The sequence below is a fragment of the Neophocaena asiaeorientalis genome, unplaced genomic scaffold (assembly GCF_003031525.2).
Source record: "Neophocaena asiaeorientalis asiaeorientalis breed wild unplaced genomic scaffold, Neophocaena_asiaeorientalis_V1.1 scaffold114, whole genome shotgun sequence".
NCBI lineage: Eukaryota > Metazoa > Chordata > Mammalia > Artiodactyla > Phocoenidae > Neophocaena > Neophocaena asiaeorientalis.
This window is the reverse complement of record NW_020173116.1, coordinates 10400327-10420577: the sequence shown is the minus strand read 5'-3', so window position 1 is coordinate 10420577 and position 20251 is coordinate 10400327. Positions and strand designations below refer to the sequence as shown.

Genomic DNA, 20251 nt, shown 5'->3' with positions numbered 1-20251 from the left:
GTCCCTTTTGTTTTCTGAGACCACTCCCCTCCCCCCACCTCCTTGTTGACCCTTGACTAGGAAGAGAGCTCTTTGTCCTTAAGAATTAATTACCACGTGGTATTATTTAACATTTTCTTTTGTTCCAGTTGTTGGCAAGCAGAAATTTTCATATAACTACTCTGGCTGAAGAATTAATATTTCGATATTTGTCAGACGAACTGTCTGACAGAAAGAGAATTTATGATGAAGAAATGACGGAGCTTTCAAAGTAAGTCTCCGTGCTCCAGGTACTTGGTGTTGAGTTCAGGCTAAAGAAGAAAATCCTTGTTAATCTCACGACTTTATCTCATTTTTTCCCCCCTGCTTTTGGCAGAGAAATTAGCCTCCAAAAAAATTAATTGCAAAGAGTTTATGTGAATTTAATTGAAAAAGTTTGTAAGAAATATTTCAAAAGTGTGTTTTGACAATATTATATGGTTGCTTTTTGTATCTAAATAAGCAATGCTGAATTTTTCAGAATTGAAAAGGCACAGGACATAGAAGGGAAAAAGGGATTACCACTGAAAATAGGCTTGACAGTTATTTTTTCTCTTTTAAAGTGATTAAAATGTTGTGTTGTAGTGACCCGTAACTATTGAGACCTTATCATTCTTCTACTCTTTTTTTATTTAGAACTCATTACCTTTGACGGCTTTCATCAGAATTTTTTTCTTACTTACTTTTCTTGAGATATAGTTGACATCTCACATTGTATTAGTTTCAGGTGTACAACATAATGAGTTGATATTTGTGTATATTGTGAAATGATCACCACAGTAAGTCTAGTTAACATGTCTCCGGACATAGTTACAAAAATTTTTTTCTTGTGATGAGGGCTTTTGAAGATCTACTCTCTTAGCAACTTTTTTTATTTTTATTTTTTTGCGGTACGCAGGCCTCTCACCGTTGTGGCCTCTCCCGTTGCGGAGCACAGGCTCCGGACGCGCAGGCTCAGTGGCCATGGCTCACGGGCCCAGCCACTCCGCGGCATGTGGGATCTTCCCGGACCGGGGCACGAACCCGCGTCCCCTGCATCAGCAGGTGGACTCTCAGCCACTGCGCCACCAGGGAAGCCCTTAGCAACTTTTAAATACACAGCACAGTGTTGTTAACGATAGTCACCACGCTGCACCTTACATCCCTAGGGCTTATTTATTTCGTGACTGGAACCTTGTGCTGTTTGACCCCCTTCACCCATTTCACCTGCCCCCTCCTCTGGTAACCCTGTCTGTTCTCTGCATCTATGAGCTGGGTTTTGTTTATTTTTAGATTCCACATATAAATGAGCCCCTACGGTGGTATTTGTCTTTCTCTGTCTGACTTATTTCACGTAGCACAGTGTCCTCAAGGTCATCAGAATGTTTTTATAGTGATCGTAAGCGTGGTCTCCTTAGATTAAATGAGAGTGCTTGGCAGGGAACGTGGCTCAGCTGAGAACTTTCTCAAGCTGTGGCCCTCGGCTTTCTTTTCCCACCTAAGCCTGAGGCAAACCTGAGGGGTTTGTAAGTGAGAGAGCTGAGGTTGGCTAGCTTCTGCTGTTTCACAGTGACTCTCACTCCCTTCTGTTTCTAACAGCTCCACCTCTAAGTTCACATTTCCCTCGCCCCGCAGTCTGACCAGGGATGTGCCCATCTTCGTGTGTGCCGTGGCCTTCCCCACCGTGTCCTGTCCGCTCCACGTCTTTGAGCCCCGCTATCGGCTTATGGTAAGAAGATGCGTGGAAACTGGCACCAAACGGTTTGGCATGTGTTTATCTGCGGAGCACGCAGGGTAAGAATTACCAGTGTTCAAAGAAAGGGTTCTAATTAAATGTATCATTTGTCATTTTTCTTGAAGCACAGCTTAAGGTGATGTTGAAAACCTCTAGTGTCTCCTGTTACGTAACAAAGTATAAGTTCAGGGCCATCCGTGATGTGGTCCCACCCTTCGTTTCTAGCCTCGTCTCCTACCCCTTCCTTTGGAACATCTTACCTACTAGTCCATTGCCACATTACTCGCCCGCCTCTACAAAAAGTTCATGTTTTCATGCCTCCATGCTTCCCTCTGTCTGTAATTCTCTTCTAGCTCACCATTATACAAACAAATCTGGTCCAACTCTTTAGGTCTAAAAAAATTGTTACATCCTCCATGAAACCTTTATCCACACAGCCAGAAAACTTTCAGTCTTATAAAAACCCATGGTGCTTGGTTTTTTTTGTTTTTTTTTAATTAATATTTTGGCTGTGTTGCGTCTTCGTTTCTGTGCGAGGGCTCTCTCTAGTTGTGGCAAGCAGGGGCTACTCTTCATCGCGGTGCGCAGGCCTCTGACTGTCGCGGCCTCTCTTGTTGCGGAGCACAGGCTCCAGATGTGCAGGCTCAGTAGTTGTGGCTCACGGGCCTAGTTGCTCCGTGGCATGTGGGATCCTCCCAGACCAGGGCTGGAACCCGTGTTGCCTGCATTAGCAGGCAGATTCTCAACCACTGCGCCACCAGGGAAGCCCTGCTTGGTTTTCTATCTCTTTTTGTTTTGCATCATTTTTCTAGGGAAGATGTTCCGAATCAGCAGGCAGCTCCCCTCCAAAGACTGCTCTGGAGACCCCAGGTCCTGCCCATGTCCTGGCTTCCTGATCCTCTAGGGCTTTGTCGTTACTGCATGGTCCCGATGAGGACATTACATCCAAGTTCTAGCTGGTGGAAGAGGCCCTGGTGCTTGTAGGGGATCCTGGAGAAAAGGGGCCCATATCAGTCACTGCTGCTCACACCTCCAGCAGAGGAGGCTGGGAAATGTAGTCCATCCAGTTGCCCAGGAGTTAGGGGAGAATGGATGTTTAGGGCTATCTGCTAGTTTCCACCGTATATACCTAGGAACATATCTTTCTAAAGATGTATGTAGAACATTTATGGAGAAAGTTCTACAACTTTATTGAAAGATATTCAAGAATGGACAGAGATACTGTGTTCATGGGTACATAGACTCAGTGTCATAGAGAGATATTCTTTTTTTTTTTTCATCTTTATTGGAGTATAATTGCTTTACAATGGTGTGTTAGTTTCTGCTTTATAACAAAGTGAATCAGTTATACATATACATATGTTCCCATATCTCTTCCCTCTTGCGTCTCCCTCCCTCCCACCCTTCCTATCCCACCCCTCTAGGTGGTCACAAAGCACCGAGCTGATCTCCCTGTGCTATGCGGCTGCTTCCCACTAGCTATCTGTTTTACGTTTGGTAGTGTATATATGTCCATGCCACTCTCTCACTTTGTTACAGCTTACCCTTCCCCCTCCCCATATCCTCAAGTCCATTCTCTAGTAGGTCTGTGTCTTTATTGCTGTCTTACCCCTAGATTCTTCATGACTTTTTTTTTTCTTAGATTCCATATATATGTGTTAGCATACGGTATTTGTCTTTCTCTTTCTGACGTACTTCACTCTGTGTGACAGACTCTAGGTCTATCCACCTCACTACAAATAATTCAATTTCGTTTCTTTTTATGGCTGAGAGATGTTCTTTTTACCCCAGTTGGTCTATAAATCCAAAGTAGATCTGGTCAGCAACACAAGAGGGTTTTTCGTGGAATTGCTCAAGCTGATTTTAGAATCATTATGTTAAAGACCAAGACCATGGTAGTTTTGAAAAACCAGCTGAGAAAGAGGGGAGAACATCCCTGCAATAAAATTACAAGTCCAAGTAAGTAGACCATTGAAACAGACTATAGACATAAGCATATCCACTCATATTTGGACTCCAAATTTATATGTAATTTTGTGAGAAAAGGCAAAACTCCTCAATAAAAGGTACTCAGACAATTAGTGGGTAGTCCAAATGGGAAAAAAAAAAATCTTTTCTCTGCCTTATACTATACACAAAAAGTAACACATTTACATTCCCAATGTGAGATGTGAAAAACGAAATATTAAAACATTTAAGAGAGAATATTGGGGGCTGTCTTTACAATTGGCAACAGGGAGAGATTCTTTTCTTACACAAGATGCCGAGAGCATTAGCGCAGAGAAAGAGATGAATACATCTGAAGTATTAACATTTGATTCATCGCAATCAGCATAAGCAAAGTGAAAAAGCAGTTTCAGAAGTTCCACTTCCACTGGGAATATGGAACATCCAGAAAAGACTTACTACAGATAAGCTACTGAACCGAGGAGAGACAGGTCCTCCAGGGAGAGAGCAGACAGGAGCCCTGGCTCACCCATGGCCAAGCCCAGGAGAGGGGGAGAATTCAGCTGATTTTTTGGACAAATTTCTAATGGCCTCATGTGGGCAAACATGAGAGCCTCGATCCCCTGGATGCTGCAGAGTTGGCAGCCAAGTTCCTGGCCACAGACGGGGTGAGATGCTTATCTCAGGAACAGGTTTTGTGGCTGAGACCGACTTTGGAGGAGCTGACATGTGAGCTGGAGCACCGAGGCCTCGTTTGAAGGGGCTCTTCAGGCGGCTCCATGCGCACTGCAGCTGTGGGTAAGACAGACGCTTAGGAAGCAGGGCGCTTTATTGGCGATCCAGGCAGAGGTGTCATAACTCTGTGCAGGGGGGTAACTTGGGAGTCCTCCCTCAGCATTGGTTCGCAGGTGTGTAGTGCAGTTGTTGGGTTCAGATCTCGGCTCTGAATCTTCCTGTGGCCCTAGATCAGTTTAATTTTTCTGAGCCTCCATGTTTCTGTGAGGCTTGCATGAATACGTATGATAAATTGCTCTGTGTAATGCTTGACACGTCGTAGGCACGATCGATACCATCAGGACGTGGGGGACAGTGGGAACCGTGACTGTGGGTAGGGTCACGCGGGAGAGCTTTGGAGTGAGGATACAGTGTCCCGGGCAGCCCCAGTGTGTTGGGGACACGTGGAGGATGCCTGTGGTGAAGGGAGGGACCGGTCAGGGAGGGCGAGAGGGCTGGGTCAGTGACAGGTCAGCTGGGGCATGCCAGCGTCACATGTGACTCCACTGGGCTCGTGTTGATAGAACGGCGGGGTCTTGAGGTGTGATGGGGAGACAGGGAGATGAAGACAGTGCTTTTTTTAAAAAAAGTTATTTATTTATTTATTTTTGGCTACGTTGGGTCTTCGTTGCTGTGCGCAGACTTTCTCTAGTTCCAGAGAGTGGGGCCCGCTCTTCGTTGCAGTGCGTGGGCTTCTCATTGCGGTGGCTTCTCCTGTGGCGTGTGGGCTCTAGGCACACGGGCTTCAGTAGTTGTGGTACGTGGGCTCAGTAGTTGTGGCACACGGGCTTCAGTAGTTGTGGCATGTGGGCTCAGTAGTTGTGGCTCACGGGCTCTAGAGCACAGGCTTAGTAGTTGTGGTGCACGGGCTTAGTTGCTCCACGGCATGTGGGATCTTCCCGGACCAGGACCTGAACCTGTGCTCCCTGCATTGGCAGGCGGATTTTCAGCTACTGCGCCACCAGGGAAGCCCCGAAGATGGTGCTTGTAGATGCCTTTCTGCGGCAGTTTGTTGGGGAGGGAAACAGCATGGGGGAGGGGAGCAGAGTCTGAGAGGTGGGGGGGGGGGACAGTGCACTAGTGCCCTGGCCAAGGGGGCTGTGGGGCCACATTTCAGGTCCACCTGTCCCCACCCCACTGGTTAGAAGGGCTGAAGCACAAGTACCCCGTCCCCGCCAGCCCTTCTCTTGCCATGTCACACATCAGTGTGTTTCTCATCGGCTGCTGGTCTCTTGGAGGAAATAACCTTGCTGCTCTGGCATGGAGATGCTCTTTGTTTCGTTTGGTTTTTTATTCCTTTAAAACCTAGGATTGCATCTGGGGAGAACTGAAGACCCTCCTGCATTTTTAGTCTGGGTTGTTTCTTCCGCCTGTCCCGCCAGAATCTCAGAGTACGGCTGCATGCTGGAGATCAAGGACGTCAGGACGTTCCCCGACGGCAGCTCCGTCGTGGATGCCGTTAGGATTAGCCACTTCCGGGTTTTGAGCCACCGTCACAGAGATGGCTACAACACGGCAGACATTGAGTATCTGGAAGATGAAAAGGTGCGTAGTCACACCCACGGTGCCAGCTCTGTCCCCTTGCCAGCTGCTGTTTCTAGTCTTCTGTGGGCACCGGGCCTTGTGGGGCAGAGGGCAGAGTGCAGCGAGGTGAGCTCTGAGGTCTTGGGCCCAGGGAGCTGAGTGTGAAGAAGACTGAGTGCGGTGGCTCTCAGGGTCCCTCTTCTATGCTGATAACAAATCTGATGAGAGGGTTTATTGACTATCATTGTGGATGATGACTTTTGGGGGTGTATGTATATATTTTAAAATGGCAGCTTAAATAGCTACCACATGAAATAATTTTAGTTTTTTTTTAAAAGAAAACTCTCCACTACCTATGAATATTTGATTTGTATTATATAAATCAAATTGAGAATGGTCATGTGTGTTATAATCTGATTCCTCAGTTTACCTCAATTTTCATAAATGCTGTTGTTTTATAATCAGGAAGGACCTTAGTGCTTTATTCCCATTTTACAGATGGGAAAATTCTCTCCTAAAGCGGCTGAGCAACTGGCTGAAGCTTCCACACAAGAGGCGGTGATGAAGCCAGAACAAACCTGGGTCCCCTGGTCCTCAGCTCGGAGCTGTTCCTGCTCTCCTGTTCCTAGGTGTCCCTACCTAGGACTGAGCCTTGCTGGGCAGTGAGAGGGGCCCCGGGCAGCAGGGCACATCCGTCTGAAGCCTAAAGGCCTCCCCCGGCATCAGGCTCAGGCCGTGAATGCACTGTTGCTGTAACATGTCTATTGGAATATAATGTGGTGACATGGAATATAATCTTTAAAATGTTATAACTCTTTGACTTGGTAATTCTGCTGCTGAGAAACTATCCTGAGGAAATGACAGCCCCTTCTCTCACACACACGCAAAGCCACTTTTGCGTAAATACTTATATTACTTGTATTATTTTAAAGTGTATCTTACGTGAATGGTTGAGTAAGTTATGGCACACCTCCGATATAGGATTGCTTGTACTCATTAAAAATGATTCATGATAACATCGGGTCCGTGCTCATATTAAGAGAAACATCTGGATGTTACAGACGGACAGACAGACAGGGTAGGTAGAGCTCCACTGTGTAAAAAAAGTGAAGATTTCTGTGTTGAGCGTATATCTTGTTTATAAAACACTGATGAATACTGAAGCGTTAGATGCCAGGGATCCGCTCAGCAGACGTGGCCGCAGTCACTGTGTGATGGACACGCGTGTGATAATGAACTGTTGAAAAGGTTGTCTCTTCTCCTTGGTCAGGTGGAAGGTGCAGAGTATGAAGAACTCACTGCCCTGCATGATTCAGTTTATCAGCAGTCTGTGTCCTGGTTTGCTTCACTTCAGGATCCCATGAAAGAACAGATTTTAAGCCATTTTGGGTTAATGCCTGACAGAGAACCTGAGCCTCAGGTATACTGTCCTTTCTTCTTTTATCATGCTGTTATGTCCTGCCGTAATGTGCTAAGACACATTATGCTGGGGAAAACTTGGCAGTACCTGCTATGCTGTTTACTCCGTTATGGTCGCTTGTGAACCCGTTCATTTATTAGCAGCCCAAAGAAGCCCCTGGTATACTAGCATGCGCCTTTTGGAGCAAAGCAATAAATGCTTTCTGATTAATACTACATGAAGGTAATTTCTTTTCTCTCGGAAATCAGTTTATTCTGATCGGCTGTCAGCTTTTGTACTTTCTCCCACAAACATAGGAAGATTTAGTAGTAATTTTAGTATATTGGCAGGAACACTTTATTTGTTGCATGTAAGATCGCCCTGCACCCAATGAACAGGCGTTGGATAAATGAAGAGAAAATCCCCAACTCTCGTTAAATCGGAAACTTTCCTAGCCCTCAACCCCATCATCGTGGGCTTTCTCCCTGCTCCCAGGACTGCTCTCAGTGACACTGGTTCTTTAAGTGATGAATGGGTTTCAGGTCTGTGAAGCATTTGTAAGTGCAGATGACTCCACTTCTCCACATTTGGGTGGAACAGGTGCGGATGGTGTGTGCTTGTGACTGAGAGCGTGTAGTTCGTCCTACTGTGCCCTCTCACCTGTCCTGGAGAAAGCGGGGCAGGGCCAGGTCTCAGCAGGTTTACGGTCAGATGAAATGTCTTTTGTATCTTTTCCATCCATTTTTATGTTCTTTTTCTGTCTCTTGGGGGCTTCTGTCTTTTACCCCTACTTGAGTTCTGTCTTTTCCAACCCCAAGACAGTGCTTTCAGCCTCAGCTCACCTCCGAGTCCTTTCTCACCCTCCACTCTGTTATAACCCCTCCTCCTCTGTTCTGTAGCCTGGATTCAGAAAGCAAGGTGATTAGACTAACTTGATTGAGGTATGAATCATTCTTTTTTCTAGGAGTTTTTGCTTACTAACCCCAATTAATCTCTAATTGTAACACATTGCATGATGGGAGTGGCTTAAAAACAACAGAAATTTATTATTGTACAGTTCTGGAGGTCAGAAATCCGACACAGGTCTCACCAGGCTGTGACCAAGGTGATGGCAAGACTTTATTCCTTCCTGGAGGCTCTAAAGGAGAATCCATTTCCTGGCCTTTTCTGGCCTCGAAAGGCTTGCGGTGTTCCTTGCCTCTCACCCGTTTGTCCGTCTTCCAGGCTGGCAGCTTGCACCTCTGACCCCTCTTGCATAGACTCATCTGCACCTGATCACAGCCCAGAACAGCTCCCTGCTGGAAAGACCCTTGCGATGAGGCTGAGCCCACCGAGGTGGGGGAGATCCAGCATAAGCTCTCCATCTGCAGGTCCCTGACTCACATCCGCAGTGTCCCTTCTGCCGTGTAAGCTGCCATAGCCACGGGCTTCAGGAACTGGGGGGAGACCATTAGTCTTCATACCACAGAGGATTTTAGGTCCTTTGTGGGAGATATTTTTATGCCAAGGCCCTTCCCATTAATCATGCTACTCAGTCTCTCCCCACTCGGTGAGATGAGGAGGGAAAGGGAGGGTGTGAATCCCACAGAAGGTTGTTTTGTCCAACACTTGGGCCTTCTTCCCTTGGAGAGGAGACGGGTGCCTTCCGCACAGTGACGTGGGCTGCCCTGTGTACTTTGGCCTCTGTGTTACTCCTGATCTCTCACCCTGAGCTCTGGTGAGTCTAGAGCCACCCTCCCTGGTTCGCAGTTTGGATTCTGAAGTCAAGACATTAGGAGCAGGGCGCCTTGGATGCCTTGGTTCCAGTACCAGGACTATTGAGAACAACTTTGTGATCAGCTTTTGCTTAGAGCTCATTCCAGAAGTGCCTGCTTGGTTATGTGAAATAAAGGCTCTCAGGTCGCTTACTAGTTCATATATATGTACATGTATAATTAATAGTAACTATTGATAATATATAATTGATAGTAATTTCTTATATATATATTTAACAATAACTCATATATACAGATGTTTCATATAGAGGTACATTTGTCCCTGACTGTATTATAAGGTTTATCTTACTGTAACCCTCAAACTTGCACACCTACTGTGTGCTTTATAAACATTGTGCTGTATATAACATTTAAAACTTAAAGAACAGCAACAGAACATTGGACAGTCGAGGTAAAAACTATAGTCTCCTTTTCTGGTTGGTCATATGTTCTGAACTAGAGCTTTGAGAGAACAAGGGTGACTAGTCCATAGCGTCTCCCTGTGCAAGCTGCTTCTCTTGACACATTCTTCCTTTTGTGAGTTTCCTCACATTTCAGTGTGTGACGTGGCCGTAAGCTTTGTGTTTTGAGGGCTGAATGAATTGCGTGGTAGACCTCAAAGAGAAGACGGCATTTAATTCTTGTTCACGTGTCTGTGGGTAAACAAAAGACCATTTGGGGGGAACAGGCTTGTATCGTAGGTGCTAATTTTGTGCTTCCCTTTGTTTTGCAGAGTAACCTTAGTGGTCCTGCCTGGTCCTGGGGGATCCTGGCAGTGCTGCCGTTGGAGCGGAAGGCTCAGCTGGCCATACTCAGCATGATCTCGCCGAAGGAGCGTCTGCTCGCCATTCGGCGAATATTAGCCATCATCACGCATAAGATGAATAGTCGGCAAGAGCTGGTTAACAGCCGGGAGAGAAATAATTGATTTTCTCTCTCAGGGTTTCTGGAAGCCCTTGTGTTTTTATGAGGAGTTCCAGGCACGGACGAGTAACATCCATCCATCGTGCTTTGTAAAATGCTTGTTGATAGGGTTACAGATTGGAACACTTAGCAAACCTTGACCCCTACTCAAAAGTTGGAAGTCTGTGCCTGGTGGCATCTGACTCTGTACAAGGTTAGCCTGAAATTTGAATGGATCCCACAGTTGGAAAACAACCTAAGAAAATCTCTCTGAACCAGATGCTTTCGGTGTGTAGTTCACTCACAACAGGGGACGACCCAGGTGATTGACAAGTGGTTTAGCTTTTGCAAGAAAGAAGACTCCCTTCCCAGTGAAGTGTTCCCATCATGCTTTGGAGGGAAATCACATTTTTATCTGGAAGCATATTTCTCAGAGTACAGGCTAACCAAAAACGCGCTTAGGTTTTGTGTGTCACTGTGAAGTTGTCTGTGAAGGAATCAAACCGTTGTCTAGCGGCAGGGCTGAAGTTAGTCCTTACCCGAGGAGTAGTACAGAGCCGGTTAGAACTGTGTTTTGTGTCCTGCCGTAGTTCTGATGTTGTAAATTGCATGTTTTAATGGATATCAAAATATAAGAAGGGTACCTTGGATATAGAAAAATCTGAAAGCAGTATAGTTGATTTGAGGGTATGTACTTAAACACACACACACACACACACACAACAAAGAATGAATAAAGGGAGCTAAAACTGTACATGCATTGGGATGTTCAGAATACAACCAAAGGAGTGCAAAGAACCCCTTGAAAACAATGCTGTCTCATTAATTCAGTGGATGTGAAGCATGTAGGAAATGTCATCTTTCTACTCAGATTGCCATTAGAAACTAGGCCCATCAGTAAATTTGAGTTCACCATCCATCCACTAATATATGAAGACATTAAAAAGCTGCTATGAAATGGGTATCTGTCTATTCCAGGAAAACACATCAGGACAGTATACAAGGAGAAGGAGGCAGGTATGGGATGTAAACAGGTAGCAAGTTTTTCTTCAGCCCCAACCTGAAAATTATATTTGTTTTCTTTTTTAGTAAGTTTTACAATGATCAGACCAGATGTTATCTATTAAAAAGCAGTGGTGGGGCTTCCCCGGTGGCGCAGTGGTTGAGAGTCCGCGTGCCGATGCAGGGGACGCGGGTTCGTGCCCCGGTCCGGGAAGATCCCACATGCCGCGGAGCGGCTGGGCCCATAAGCCATGGCCACTGAGCCTGCGCATCCGGAGCCTGTGCTCCGCAACGGGAGAGGCCACAACAGTGAGAGGCCCGCGTACCGCAAAAAAAAAAAAAAAAAGCAGTGGTATAAATCCCAACCTCTAGTGCATATTGGTGATGTTAATTGGAATAACCATGTGAACCTGAGATACCGAATCGTTCTCGCTGGCCTGATAGCTGGTGCGTTTAGTTGGCTTCTTGGTCTGTGAGGTGGATGTTCTTAACGAAGAGATGGTGAGAACCAGACTAGAGAATAAATCACAGCTTTAAGTTTTGCTTTACTTATTCAAGGTATGTGATGTTTTAGGTTTTTAAAATATATTTAATGATACTGAATGTTGGTTTATCAATCCATCAAGCATTTTAATAGAAAGACTTTATAATTGTATTTGTTTTTACATTGTAGGAGTTTTCAGTAGCTAAAACTCAGTTTCATCATGGGAATGCGCAAACACTATTCTTGTGTAACTTAGAGTCATATAGAGAAAATTTGAATGTATTTCCCAGTACCTCTCATATTGTGAATCTCAAATCTCATTATGGTATAAAGGCAGTTTGGCCAGGTGACTTCTAAAATATTTTATTAATTCATGCATTGACAATAGTATTCATTACATCCTAACCTGATCATCTAAAAGGAAGCACAACTGCGTCTAGTGTGCCAGAGACCTTTGTTAGAAATGGTTAGTGACAGTGGGTATGCATTGACCATGCTCGGTCTTTCTCTTTTGGAAAAATCTTTTTCTACCTTAAAACCGTACAATTGCTGTTTCCATGTGAGGGTGTCCAAGTAACCACGTGTGATCGTAATTTCTCCGGGAGCCTTCCTGAAATTAAGTGTCTGTGCTCACAGTGTTAGGGCTTCCCCATAACAACTGGATGCTATTGCTTTCTAACCTCACTCTTCAAACATCATAACTTGCATAGTTCTCGAATCATTAAGTTATCTCTTCCTGATGCCGTCTGCCCCTTTCTGAGTCATCTCCTCATCCTGAATATTCTCTCATGGAAGCGTGTTCAACAGTGATGATGCAGACTAGAGCAGCAAAAGTTTTTATTGTTTTTGTTTTCTGACAGCAGAGGGAATGGGCTGTGATCCCCTCATGCTCTGTCCAGCATCACACGTCCGCATCGTGCAAAACAGGAGAGGTTGGTGCTTCCTGAGCATTTAGCTTACATTGTTTATCATGAAGTCAAGTGAAGGAAACAATACCCCAAGTCATATTAGGAAGGAAGCTTCCTTTTAGAAAGTTAAAAAAAAAAAAAAAAGAATCCCAACTCCAGTTTGCTGTAAATCTAGCTAAAGGAGAACAGTCCCCTTTCTCCTCCCCCTTCCTACCTTTTTTCTGTGATAGAGATGTCATTTCTAAGGATTTCTCAGGAAATAATGTCATCTCTCGTTCAAAGTCAGAGCATTCCAGTTTAATTTTACTGAAAGTGTTCTGACCCTAATGCTCTAGTTACATCAGAATAAAAACAGAATCTATTTAGAGTAATAACAGTGTGGGGAGTAGTTTTTCTCCTTTAAATTTAGCACTGGGAGTACAGTATACACTGTTAGGTATTTTTCCATTCACTCTCCTGAGTGGCTTGACTCCTAATTCCATCCCTGCCTGTGTCTTTGAAACGCAGCTGACATCCTGACAGGCAGTATTCTGAAAGCCTGGGAGATTTGGGGGGTATCTTGTTCCCTGTGTGTCCCTGTCTTCTGTATTGAAAGGATATTTTTGAAAGTTCCAAATTAGAAGTTAAAAATTTTCAGGTTTATCCACGCAACCACCATAAGTTCTAACCAATTCACGTGCCACATTTTGGAGTGTGATCTCATTTTTATAACCAAAAAAATGTCTTTTCTCAAACTGCTCCTCCCACCCAAACCAAGAAACCCCGAATGTTTAATAATTTATATCTCAACTCTTAACATACGTCAGGTCTTAACCACGGGACTTTCGAATCATCAAGGAACAAATTTATAGATGGTAAAATTGCTGTGACCCATATTATCATTTTGTCATAAAATTATTTGAAAATTGGCAGTTGATACAATCAAAATACTTCATTGCCTGACATAGCCGTATAGTCATTAGGATCTGTAAGCTGCTTTTAAAAAGTATTCATCTGTTTCTTCTCCTTCCTTTCCTTTTTTTATGTTTTCCCCCACCACTTAAATTACTGTTTAGAATTTCGATGCTATCTTTCAAATAATAAAAAAAAAAAGAAATATCAAAGATATGAGGAGGCAAGTAGCTCATTAGGAGGAAAATAAATGTGGGTGGTTTCTTTCTTTGTAAAGCACGAGGTTTCATTTTTCAGAAATATGCCCGTGGAGTCAAGCAGGGAGGTCCCTCTCTCCCATTTTAATGTGGGTAGCAGTGGCAACTTGCAGAAAGAAGCTCTTTGTCTTTAGCACCATCCCTACTAAAAGGCCCTGTTCTGATTCTGTGGTTCACCAAAACCTAATTCCCAGGGAAGCTAGATTTGAATGGGTAGGGGGGTATATGTGCCAGCCACACAGGGGAAGAATTGAACCCTGAATGTTGCCAAGCATCACCTCCTCTCTACTAGGCCTAGATGCTTAAGTCTAAGCCGTTGACTTCAGTCTCCTAGAAGAAGGTCTTTTCACCCTTACAGTTGCTCACATTAACTTCACTTACCCACCGCTAAAAAAAATTACCAACGTCTGCTGGATCCTATGACGTAGCTTTTAGTAGTGGATCTTAGGTGTATAGTCTAGTAGCGCATATTGAAATATTAGGATATGTCAGCAGCATAAAATAAAGAAGAAATTAAAGTGCCACCATTGTACTTGGCCACGCTGGGAACCGTATCTCTGATTTGTGCCTGGGTCTTAATGTGTAACGGTGACTGAGTGACAATACAGAGAGGTCCGTGCCATTGAAAGAAGAGTTTACTGTTATTCGCAGTTCTGTTAGAAATGAGAGGCATGGCCCTCGGGGCTACTTGGGGAAGCACCCAGCGTCCGGAGGCAGAGACGGCAGTGAAGGGAAGGCATGGGGCATTGTATTTTGGCAGGAAAGGGGAAACGGCATGGCTAGTTTGTGTAATGTCGGTGGGCTGTGGGCTGCAGGGTGGTCTCTCGTTGTCTGGTACCGGCCCTGGGTGATTTGGGCAGAGGAATATTGCCTCTTGGAGGGTAAGAGCCATCAGAGGAGGTGCTCAGAGTGTGAGCGCTGGATTGTTGGGTTTTCTATGAAAGTCGTGCTCCCTTGTGAGCCCTTTGCTGTCTCTTAAGTATTGGCTACCCCAGGAGGGGCCATCTCTCCCCTGTCAGGGAGGCCCCCAAGAAGTCAAAATATCATAAAAATATTTTTTGAAAACATGATTAATACAATTAGTCCTCCGATGTTTTGACATCATATTAAGGAAACTTGGGGTGATAACAGAGGCAATGGAGACATTTAGAGAATAGGGCATAAGTTCCTTAAACAGCATAGAAAGCATTTTTTATGAGAGTAAAATAAAACACAGAGGAACACTGGTGAAGGTATAAGGAGTCCTTGAGGCCGGCTCATAATTAAGTTTCCCATTTATATGGCATTAGCCAAGATCACAGATCTGGAATTTTTGGGGGGAGGGGTTCATTAATAATATTTTGGGAGAGTTGTAAAGTGTGTTAAAAGTATTAGTCTGATAATAATATCTTGGTGTATTTCTTGGGTCAAGATGGCAGGTCGAGCAGTTGTGCTATTGGAGGGTATGAGCTGGTAATTTAGTAAAGTATATTAGCGATTAGTGGTGTCAACCTTTTTGGGAAAAAAAAAAGATAATCAGTTCAGCCCACACAATTGAGCTTATTCATAAGTAGCAGAGGAACTGCAATTTGGGACAAGCAAACTATGGTGAACCACAGGCAAGTTTGGAGAGCAAAGGAGGAGAGTGTTCTTCATAGAGGAAAGGAGGAAGTTGGGAGGAATTTTTTTTTGAAGTATTCTATTTGTTTATTTATGGCTGTGCTACGTCTTAGCGGCATGTGGGATCTTTAACTGTGGCATGCGGACTTCTTAGTTGAGGCATGCGGACTTCTTAATTGTGGCATGCAGACTCATGGTTGCGGCATGTGAACTCTTAGTTGCGGCATGCATGCAGGATCTAGTTCCCTGACCAGGGATCGAACCCGGGTCCCCTGCATTGGGAGTGTGGAGTCTTACCCACTGGACCACGAGGGGAGTCCCAGGAGAGGTTGCTTTGAGCAAAAGTTCATCAGTGGAAAATGAGAGTTTGCAGTGGTGGCACCTTTTCATTGACTGCAAGCGAGGGCAGCTTGCTGTTGCCAGGCCAAGGGGGCAGTCTTCCTTCTCCCTGCAGTGCTGTTCAAGCTGTGATCTTGTGGATTCCTAATTCCAGTTCTGAGTTAGGGTTCTTTAAAGCATTTTCACAGTGGTATGTGTGTGTAACTGAGGGAAAGGAGTGGTTATGGGGAGAGACACAGGGCAGGAGGTTCTGGTGGAAAGCTGGAGGGCAGTAGTAGGAGAAGGCAGTGGGGAGTGAGCGGTCCTCTCCTAGGGGCTTGAAGGGTTGACTTCGGTAAGACAGCAGATGCTTCCTGGGAAAGTAATAATCACCATTAATTTTTGGAATGGTGTACAAATGGTACTGATAGTAACATCTGCCAGATTTCCCTTTAGGCATGGGAGCGTGGGGGGCTATGTGTGTTGACAGAGAGTGAGGAATATATATACCAGGATCATGGGCTAAGCAGACAGCAAGCTGAGAAACATAATAGAATGCATAATTTTGAAGGAAGCAAAGCAAAAATGTCTTGTGTTCAACTTGTACCTTAGGAAAGGCAGTCCATGGGCAGAGGTCTTAGTGTCCAGGGTGCAAAGTTGTCTACAGTGACAGACTTGTGGTCTGAGATGTCATCTGAACAGTGAGATTTTGAGCCAGGGTGATGTCTAGGATGTGGGATTTGATATCAGTTTTAAATGGATACCCAGTTGGGTTGATGTGGGTTTCAGCACTTGATATGTTTGGTTGAAACAATGGCTTACTTAAAGAGTTTGCAAACCAGTGAAAGCTCCCAATTCAGTAGTAATAAGATTGACAGTGAGCAGGATGGTGTGCAGCTGTACCTGGCAGAGTTTTTGTTTTTGTTTTTTGGTGGAAGCTTATTTCTGGTTGGGTCCCATATCATATGAGTGACTGCCTAGCATGTGGGAATGTCTGTGATTAATGGGTCCTATTAAAAAATAAAATTCAACTGAGTAAATTTGAAGACCTAATTGGCTTTATTAAATGATTCATGGATCAGACAGCATCTCCTCTAGCAAGCGGAGTGATACCCTGGGGAGTTATACGAAATGGAAGGCTTTTATAAAAAAGGAGGGTGGGTTGAGGAGTACATTAGCAAAAGAAAAATGAAAGTTCATTGGAGAAAAGTAAGGGTTCAGGGAGATGATGGCTTCTCATTGGCTAACTTGCAGCATTTTCCATTGGCCGGGCTTGTTGCTAGGCGAGGAGAAAATCTCTTCCTGCTGGGGTAGTGGAGATGCAAGGGATGTCTCTTCCTGCTTGAGGTAATTGACAATGAGTGGTAGGGTGTGAGAGCTTCCTCTGCAGGCCTTCCCAACTTCCGATGTTGGTTGACATTTTCTTTATTAATTTTCACATTTCCCCCTTTTTAACAAGATCTTTGTCCAGAAGCATTGCTAATCAAAAGCCAGGCTTTCTGAGTTCAGTAGCCTTCATCCCTTGATGCCAGGAAGGACCTTTCCTGAGTGTCATGTCCCATGTTAGATGGACAGTGTGTGGACTGGAAACCACTTCAGGCCCGTTTGAGTAACAAGCAAAGGTAGTAGGGAGAAGTCTCAGGTGTTTCTTTTCCAAAGGCTATATTCTGTCAAGGTCATAAGCATTGGAGATCATCTTGAAGTGCTGAGCTAGCAACACCTTATTAGTTATGTCATTTTTAGGGACTGTTAAGCCAGGGGTAAGTCAGATTTTTAGTGCCTGTGGGGAGAGAATCTCCTAGTTTAAAGAATTATTCTAAATGTCTTGCAAAGATGGATACTGCTGGTGAGATTTCTTAGTGAGTGGGGACAAATCTGATGTAGATAACCATATGACCATGGAGGTGAAGAAAGGACTTTATCTTTCCAGGCCATTGTCAGAGTAAGAAGAGAAAGAGGGTCTCATGTTCAGTTAAAGTGTGAAATATTGATCCATGTTTTTGGGGCAGAAGCAGTCTACCTTGTTGACCTAAAACAATAAAACAGCCAGTTATTTTACCAGCAAAATGGGTTTATCGGGGATCAACAAAGAATTGCAATTTGGGACATGCAGTCTGTGGTGAAACACAGGCAAGTCTGGTGAACAAAGGGGCGGAACATTCTTTTATAGAGGAGAAGGGGGAGTTGGGAGGGGCTGTTATAAACAAAGAATCCACTGGAGGAACCTGGAGTTCAAAGTGTAATGGCTTTTCATTGGTTTAGTCATGACAGTGTCTCATTAGCTGGGTTATTGCCAAGCAAGGAGAAATTCTTCCTTCCTCCTGTTGGGTAGTAAAGTAGTCACCTTCTTCCTGTTGGAGATGCAAGGCATGGCTCTTTTTGTTGGGTGTGCAATTGATGTCAAGTGGTAGGACATGAGAGCGCCCCCTTCTGGCATCACTACTTCATTTTAAATGAGGTTTCTGTTTATTAATTTTCACATTTCCCCCTTTTGATCAAGATCCTTCTCTGAAAGCATCACTGATCAACAGTCAGTTTTTTTTTCAGATTTAGTGGCCTTTGTTCCTCGATGTCAGGAAGGACCTTTCCTGGGTGTTGTGACCCATATCAGAGGAAAAGTGCACAGATTAGAAAACTATCAAGGTCATATTCAAGTAACAAGGAGGGGTAGGAGGGAGGTCTCTTGGGCATTTCCCATCTAAAATTTGTATCTTAGAATAGTGATACAAGTGCGCCCTCAAAACTGGAAGAATTCAACAGGCTCTTTGGGAAGACACAGTGCAGGAATAAACATGAAGCGATAGCTAATGAACTGTTAGCAAAAATAGCAAAACTTCAAAGACTTTTTTTGTTGTTGTTATCTCAGAAGAACTGTTTGGAACCAAGTGTTTTATCAGTAATACAGCCTGTAGCTTGCAAATTCAAAGACCATGAATTTGAATCAGAAACTAGGCTCAGTTAATAGTCCAGATGAAAGAGAGAGACTGTGAATCCTGAACTTTCTGATGGGGCTGGTCTGGACATCTTGGGAAAGCTGTCTCATCAGATGTCATCTGTTTCAATTCTGGGGAATCTTTACCTTCAAGTCATCAGGTGGTGTGCAGGTCCAGCCAGGGTTTGGTTCTTTTTAAAAATGTGTCACATGAATCCAAGAGTCTGCTTTCTGGAGTTTTGGCAGTACCAGGGTTGGTTAGTGGTACCTGATACAGGCGTTTCCAACGAAGTTGAACAGAGTTTTTCCAGAGGTGTCTTTTTCAGTAGACAAAATCTCCAGGTTGCAAGGTGTTAACGCTAAAGGTCCTTGTCTCCCTGGAGCACACTGTGAAAAGATTGCTCTATCAGAGCATGGTTGGTTTTTTTGAACATCTTTATTGGATATTGGAGTATAATTGCTTTACAATGGTGTGTTAGTTTCTGCTGTATAACAAAGTGAATTAGCTATACATATATCCCCATATCTCCTCCCTCTTGCGTTTCCCTGCCACCCTCCCTATCCCATCCCTGTAGGTGGTCACACAGCACCAAGCTGACTTCCCTGTGCTTTGTGGCTGCTTCCCACTAGCTATCTATTTTACATTTGGTGGTGTATATATGTCCATGCCACTCTCTCACTTCGTCCCAGCTTACCCTTCCCCCTCCCCGTGTCCTCAAGTCTATTCTCTACATCTGTGTCTTTATTCCTGTCCTGCCCCTAGGTTCTTCAGAACCAGTTTTTTTTTTCTTTTTTTAGATTCCGTATATATGTGTTAGCATACGGTATTGGTTTTTCTCTGACGTACTTCACTCTGTATGACAGACTGTAGATCCATCCACCTCAATACAAATAACTCAATTTCGTTTCTTTTTATGGCTGAGTAATATTCCATTGTATAAATGTGCCACATCTTCTTTATCCATTCATCTGTTGATGGACATTTAGGTTGGTTCCATGTCCTGGCTATTGTAAACAGTGCTGCATTGAACATTGTGGTGCATGTTTCTTTTTGAATTATGGTTTTCTCAGGGTATATGCCCAGCAGTGGGATTGCTGGTATCGTAGTTCTATTATAGGTTTTTTAAGGAACCTCCATACTGTTCTCCATAGTGGCTGTATCAATTTACATTCCCACCAACAGTGCAAGGGGGTTCCCTTTTCTCCACACCCTCTCCAGCATTTATTGTTGGTAGATTTTTGATGCTGGCCATTCTGACTGGTGTGAGGTGATACCTCGTTGTAGTTTTGATTTGCATTTCTCTAATGATTAGTGATGTTGAGCATCCTTTCATGTGTTTGTTGGCAATCTGTATATCTTCTTTGGAGAAATGTCTTATTTAGGTCTTCTGCCCATTTTTGGATTGGGTTGTTTGTTTTTTTGTTATTGAGCTGCATGAGCTGCTTGTATTTTTCTTAATTTCACTTTCAGATTTTTCATCATTGGTGTATCAGAATGCAAGAGATTTCTGTGCATTAATTTGGTATCCTGCTACTTTACCAAATTCACTGATTAGCTCTAGTAGTTTTCCGGTAGCATCTTTAGGATTCTCTATGTATAGTATCATGTCATCTGCACATAGTGACAGCTTTACTTCCTCTTTTCCGATTTGGATTCATTTTATTACTTTTTCTTTTCTGATTGCTGTGGCTAAAACTTCCAAAACTATGTTGAATAATGGTGAGAGTGGACAGTCTTGTCTTGTTCCTTATCTTAGAGGAAATGATTTCAGTTTTTCACCATTGAGAACGATGTTGGCTGTGGGTTTGTCATATATAGCCTTTATT

General features: G+C 44.0%; 1 protein-coding gene across 1 annotated transcript in view; it reads left to right on the top strand.

Annotated features, from left to right (window-relative positions):
• The window catches only part of LONRF2 (LON peptidase N-terminal domain and ring finger 2), a 45366-nt gene extending 34683 nt beyond the window's left edge, over positions 1–10683 (top strand). Inside the window, exons 10-14 of the mRNA XM_024743971.1 lie at positions 129–250; positions 1633–1791; positions 5836–5998; positions 7248–7397; positions 9864–10683. Of these exons, the coding sequence (XP_024599739.1) occupies positions 129–250; positions 1633–1791; positions 5836–5998; positions 7248–7397; positions 9864–10058 (789 nt within the window). The 3' untranslated portion in view covers positions 10059–10683. The remainder of the gene's footprint in view (positions 1–128; positions 251–1632; positions 1792–5835; positions 5999–7247; positions 7398–9863) is intronic.
• Positions 10684–20251: the final 9568 nt, after the last annotated feature.